We start from the raw sequence: 6,444 nt of genomic DNA on the forward strand, positions 1-6,444 counted from the left end.
AGTCCATCCCAGTGCAGCCCATCCATCCCAGTGCATCCCAGTGCATCCCATCCATCCCATCCATCCCATCCATCCCAGTCCCTCCCAGTCCATCCCATCCATCCCATCCATCCCATCCATCCCAGTCCCTCCCAGTCCATCCCATCCATCCCATCCATCCCATCCATCCCAGTCCATCCCATCCATCCCATCCATCCCATCCATCCCAGTCCCTCCCAGTCCATCCCATCCATCCCATCCATCCCATCCATCCCAGTCCATCCCATCCATCCCAGTCCCTCTCATCCATCCCCGTCCCTCCCAGTCCCTCCCAGTCCATCCCAGCCCATTCCAGTCCATCCCATCCCATCCCATCCCATCCATCCCATCCACCCCAGTCCATTCCAATCCCATCCCAATCCCATCCCGGTCCATCTCAGTCCATCCCAGTCCATCCCAATCCCATCCCAGTCCATCCCAGTCCATCCCAATCCCATCCCAATCCCATCCCAGTCCATCCCAGTCCATCCCAATCCCATCCCAATCCCATCCCAGTCCATCCCAGTCCATCCCAGTCCATCCCAATCCCATCCCAATCCCATCCCAGTCCATCCCAGTCCATCCCAGTCCATCCCAATCCCATCCCAATCCCATCCCAGTCCATCCCAGTCCATCCCAGTCCCTCCCAGTCCCATTCACCTTGCCCAGGATCTTCTTCCAGTACTGGCGCCAGAGGATGAGGAAGATGACACCCAATAGGAGCAGGATGATGGCCACCAAGCAGCCAATCAGGATGGACGTGGGGCTGTGGTCGGCTTTGCCTATTGGTTGGCCTCCATCGGGGTCCGTTGGGGCTGGCAATGGGGTGGAGGGGGGCATCATGGACCAATCACATCAATGGATTCCATCCATGGAGCCATCGTGGACCAATCACATCAATGGACTCCATCCATGGAGCCACCGTGGACCAATCGCATCGCGCCCCACCATACCTGGCGTTGTGACGTTGGTGGCCACGTCCCCACGCCATTGGTCCTCCTGGATGGCCATGACCCCCACGGAGGGGTCAGGGGGGGTGGCTGGAGGCCACCCACTGGACCCCACGATCTCCTCCACCACGTCTATGGGGTGAGCCCCACGGAGCAGGCAAGGAAGGGGCCCATGGGGTGGTTGAGCACCCAATCACCCAACCGTTGACCCCATCACCCAACCGTTGACTCCATCACCCAACTGTAGACCCCATCACCCAACCGTTGACTCCATCACCCAACCGTTGACTCCATCACCCAAACATTGACCCCATCACCCAACTGTTGACCCCATCACTCAACCGTTGACTCCATCACCCAACTGTAGACCCCATCACCCAACCGTTGACTCCATCACCCAACCGTTGACCCCATCACCCAACCATTGACCCCATCACCCAACCGTTGACCCCACAACCCAACCATTGACCCCATCACCCAACCACTGACCCCATCACCCAACCATTGACCCCATCACCCAACCGTTGACCCCACAACCCAACCATTGACCCCATCACCCAACCATTGACCCCATCACCCAACCGTTGACCCCATCACCCAACCGTTGACTGCATCACCCAACCGTTGACCCCACCACCCAACCGTTGACCCCATCACCCAACTGTTGACCCCATCACCCAACCGTTGACTCCATCACCCAACCATTGCCCCCACCACCCAACCGTTGACCCCATCACCCAACTATTGACCCCATCACCCAACCATCGACCCCATCACCCAACCATTGCCCCCATCACCCAACCATTGACCCCAGGAGCCCACCTGAGAAGAAGGTGACCTCACTGAAGAGCATCCACTCCCCACTGAAGAAGAAGTGGCACTGGATGAAGCGGGCCTGGCGCCCCCCAAGTGGCACCGTGATGGGGCGGGCGCTGGGGTCCTTCATGCTCCCAGCCAAGCTATGGGTGACCGGGGTGGGCTCCCAAGCTGTGGCCAAGGTCTTCTTAAAGAGACACTCCACCTCCTGGAAGATGCTCACCCCACGGCTGTGCATGTTGTTGCAGTGGACCTGGGGGGACATTGAGGTCCCATGATGCCCTGGGAGGGGGTAAGGCCAAGGGGCTCCAATGGGAAGATTCAGCTCCTGAGTTGGGGTCTCCAATGGGAAGCCCCATCCCTAAGGTCAGGTCGAGGTTGGGGGTCTCCAATGGGAAGCCCCATCCCTAAGGTTGGGTCAAGGTTGGGGGTCTCCAGTGGGAAGCTCCATCCCTATGGTTGGGGGTCTCCAATGGGAAGCTCCATCCCTAAGGTTGGGGGTCTCCAATGGGAAGCTCCATCCCTATGGTTTGGTCTAGGTTGGGGGTCTCCAATGGGAACCTCTGGACCCTAAGGTTGGGGTCTTCAATGGGGAGCTCCATCCCTATGGTTGGGGGTCTCCAATGGGAAGCTCCACCCTTAAGGTTGGAGGTGTCCAATGGGAACACCCCATCTCCCACCCTCCCATCATGCCGTGGGGCACCTGCATGGCTCGGAAGCTCCGGAGTGCCTCGAACTCGAACTCCAGCTCCACGTGGGGCTGAGGCCCCGGGGGTCGGCGCCACCCCACGTAGTCGTAGCCCGGCCACAGGCGTCGCTCCCGGCTCCGAGTGAAGTCATCCAGGCCCAAGATCCCATCGGCCAATTGGCCCAGGCCCCCAAACTGCAGCCTGGGGGGGCAGCAGGAGATGTGGGGCGCAGCATGGAGCAATCCCGGCCAGGGGGTCCAGCCGTGGGCCAATGACATCAATGGGGTCCATCCATGGAGCCATCATGGACCAATCCCATCCATGGAGCTATCATGGACCAATCCCATCCATGGACTCCATCCATGGAGCCATCATGGACCAATCCCACCCATGGAGCTATCATGGACCAATCCCATCCATGGATTCCATCCATGGATCCACCATGGACCAATCCCATCAATGGACTCCATCCATGGATCCACCATGGACCAATCGCATCAACGGACTCCATCCATGGTGCCATCATGGACCAATCCCATCAATGGTGTCACCATGGACCAATCCCATCCATGGACTCCATCCATGGAGCCATCATGGACCAATCCCACCCATGGAGCTATCATGGACCAATCCCATCCATGGATTCCATCCATGGATCCACCATGGACCAATCCCATCAATGGACTCCATCCATGGAGCCATCATGGACCAATCCCATCCATGGACTCCATCCACGGAGCCAACATGGACCAATCCCATCCATGGATCCACTATGGACCAATCCCATCAATGGACTCCATCCATGGAGCCATCATGGACCAATCCCATCCATGGATCCACCATGGACCAATCCCATCCATGGACTCCATCCATGACGTCACCATGGCCCCATCCCATCTGGAGATGCTTTTGGGCCACTGCAGGACAGTTTGGGTCCCATTGGGACCACATTGGGGACCCATAGAGACCCATAGTGACCCATAGGGACCCATAGCGACCCATAAGGACCCATAGGGACCCACAGCGACCCATAGCGACCCACGGCGACTCACGGGCCAAGGCTGTATCCATCGTAGGTGGAGTCGTTGAGGACAACGGGCGCCGGGTCCAGGAGCATCACTTGGCCATGGGGAGCCGTGTAGGACACGAGGCCTCCTATGGGGACGCAGCCCCATAGGGCTCGGCCGTGGGGCTGGGGTCCCACCACCCTTAGCTCCGCCCCCATTGGGGTCGGAGGTTGGGGGCCACCGGGAGGGGCGATGGGGTGGGGTGGAGGGGGCAATGGGGGGCAATGGGGCTCAATGGGGGGCAATGGGTATCAATGGGGCTCAATGGGGTGGCAATGGGGGCCAATGGGTATCAATGGGGCTCAATGGGGTGGCAGTGGGGGGCAATGGGTGCTAATGGGTATCAATGGGGCTCAATAGGGTGGCAATGGTGTCAATGGGGGTCAATGGGGGTCAATGGGCGTCAATGGGGGTCAATGGGTGCTAATGGGAACCAATGGGTGTCAGTGGGTGTCAATGGGTGTCAGTGGGTGCTAATGGGAACCAATGGGCATCAATGGGTGCCAGTGGTTGTCAATGGATGTCAACGGGTGCTAATGGGAACCAATGGGCATCAGTGGGTGTCAAAGGGAGCCAATGGGTGTCAATGGGTGTCAGTGGGGGCTAATGGGAACCAAGGGGTGTCTATGGGTGTCAAAGGGAGCCAATGGGTGTCAATGGGTGTCAATGGGTGCCAATGGTGTCAATGGGTGCCAATGGTTGTCAATGGGTGTCAGTGAGTGCCAATGGAAGCCAATGGGTGTCAATGGGTGCCAATGGGTGCCAATGGGAACCAATGGGTGTCAATGGGTGTCAGTGGGTGTCAGTGGGTGCCAATGGGTTCAATGGCTGTCAATGGGTGTCAGTGGGTGTCAATGGGTGCCAATGGGAACCAATGGGTGTCAATGGGTGTCAATGGGTTCAATGGGTGTCAATGGGTTCAATGGGTTCAATGGGTGTCAGTGGGTGTCAGTGGGTGTCCATGGGTGCCAATGGGAACCAATGGGTGTCAATGGGAGCCAATGGTTGTCAATGGGCGTCAATGGGTGCCAATGGGAACCAATGGGTGTCAATGGGTGTCAATGGGTGCCAATGGGAACCAATGGGTGTCAGTGGGTGTCAATGGGTGCCAATGGGAACCAATGGGTGTCAGTGGGTGCCACTCACCCTCCCAGGGGCACCCATAGAGCTCGAGGCGCAGGCAGACGCTCATGGCCCGTGGGGCACGGGGGTAGATGCGGAGGGCGCGGGCCACGGGGGGCGGGGCCAGGTCCTTCAGCACCACCCCCTCGGGGTCCTCATTGCCCCCGATCACCTGGGGGGCGGGAGGGGGGATCCCATGGGTACCATTGAGCCCCATTGAGCCCCATTGAGCCCCATTGAGCCCCATTGCTCCCCATTGCCCCCATTGCCTCCCATTGACCCCATTGCCTCCCATTGACCCCATTGCCCCCCATTGACCCCATTGCCCCATTGACCCCATTGCCCCCCATTGACCCCATTGCCTCCCATTGACCCCATTGCCCCCCATTGACCCCATTGCCTCCCATTGAGCCCCATTGCCCCCCATTGACCACATTGACCCCCATTGTCCCATTGCCCCCCATGACCCTCATTGCCCCCATTGTCCCCATTCCCCCCCATTACCCCATTCCCCCCAGTGACCCCTTTGCCCCATTGACCCCCATTGCCCCATTCCCCCCAGTGACCCCATTGCCCCCCATTGCCCCCATGACCTCATTGCCCCCATTATTCCCATTACCCCCATTGACCCCATTGCCCCCCATTGTCCCATTGACCCCATTGCCCCCATTGACCCCCATGACCCCATGACCCCCATTGCCCCCCATTACCCCATTGACCCCCATTGCCCCCACTGCCCCCATTATCCCCATTGCCCCCATTGACCCCATTGCCCCCCATAGCCCCCCACCATTCACCTCCTCCCCCCACCGGTCCCTCCATCGGAGCCAGCGCCTCCTGTCGCGACTGTATCGTAGGCGATAGGAGGCGGTGAACTCGCGGCCGTGCCCCCCCGCGTGGCGGCCCTGAGTCGCGACCAAGGTCACGAGGTGCAGTCGCGACAGAGCCACCTCCAGGAACTCCCGTTCCCGAGGGAACACGGGGCCCGCCGGGCACCACGCGCCGTCGCCGTCGCTGCGGCCGAGGCTATGGGGCGGGGATGTGGGGCGGGGATGTGGGGCGGGGATGTGGGGCGGGGATGTGGGGCGGGGATGTGGGGCGGGGATGTGGGGGGGGATGTGGGGGGGGATGTGGGGCGGGGATGTGGGGCGGGGATGTGGGGCGGGGATGTGGGGGGGGATGTGGGGCGGGGATGTGGGGCGGGGATGTGGGGCGGGGATGTGGGGCGGGGATGTGGGGCGGGGATGTGGGGGGGGATGTGGGGCGGGGATGTGGGGCGGGGTGGGGGGGGGGGGTTGGGGGGGGGGATGTGGGGCGGGGATGTGGGGGGGGATGTGGGGGGGGATGGGGGGGATGTGGGGGGGATGTGGCGGGGATGTGGGGGGGGATGGGGGGGGGGGGGATGTGGGGGGGGGGGGGATATGGGGGGATATGGGAGGGATATGGGGGGGGATATGGGGGGGGATGTGGGGGGGATGGGGGGGATGGGGGGGATATGGGGGGGATATGGGGGGGATGGGGGGGATATGGGGGGGATATGGGGGGGATATGGGGGGGGATATGGGGGGGGATGTGGGGGGATATGGGGGGATGTGGGGGGGGGATGTGGGGCGGGGATGGGGGGGATGTGGGGGGGGATGGGGGGGATATGGGGGGGGTGGGGGGGATGTGGGGGGGATGTGGGGCGGGATGGGGGGGATGTGGGGCGGGGATGTGGGGGGGGATATGGGGCGGGGATATGGGGGGGATTGGGGGGCGGGGATATGGGGGGTATGGGGGGGG

General features: G+C 61.5%; 1 protein-coding gene across 1 annotated transcript; it reads right to left on the bottom strand.

The window, feature by feature from the left end:
* Positions 1-678: 678 nt before the first annotated feature.
* LOC130605568 (epithelial discoidin domain-containing receptor 1-like) lies at positions 679-5,688 on the bottom strand (the record flags this gene model as incomplete). The annotated part of the gene is made up of 7 exons (XM_057421169.1): positions 679-833; positions 972-1,100; positions 1,791-2,037; positions 2,488-2,674; positions 3,526-3,628; positions 4,687-4,834; positions 5,460-5,688. Coding segments are annotated over 7 exons (1,198 nt in total), but the record flags the coding sequence as incomplete, so codon positions are not given.
* Between the last annotated feature and the right edge of the window lie 756 nt (positions 5,689-6,444).

This window comes from Pezoporus wallicus, unplaced genomic scaffold (assembly GCF_028554395.1).
Source record: "Pezoporus wallicus isolate ANWC-B61680 ecotype Strahan unplaced genomic scaffold, APGP_CSIRO_Pwel_v1 contig_9141, whole genome shotgun sequence".
NCBI lineage: Eukaryota > Metazoa > Chordata > Aves > Psittaciformes > Psittacidae > Pezoporus > Pezoporus wallicus.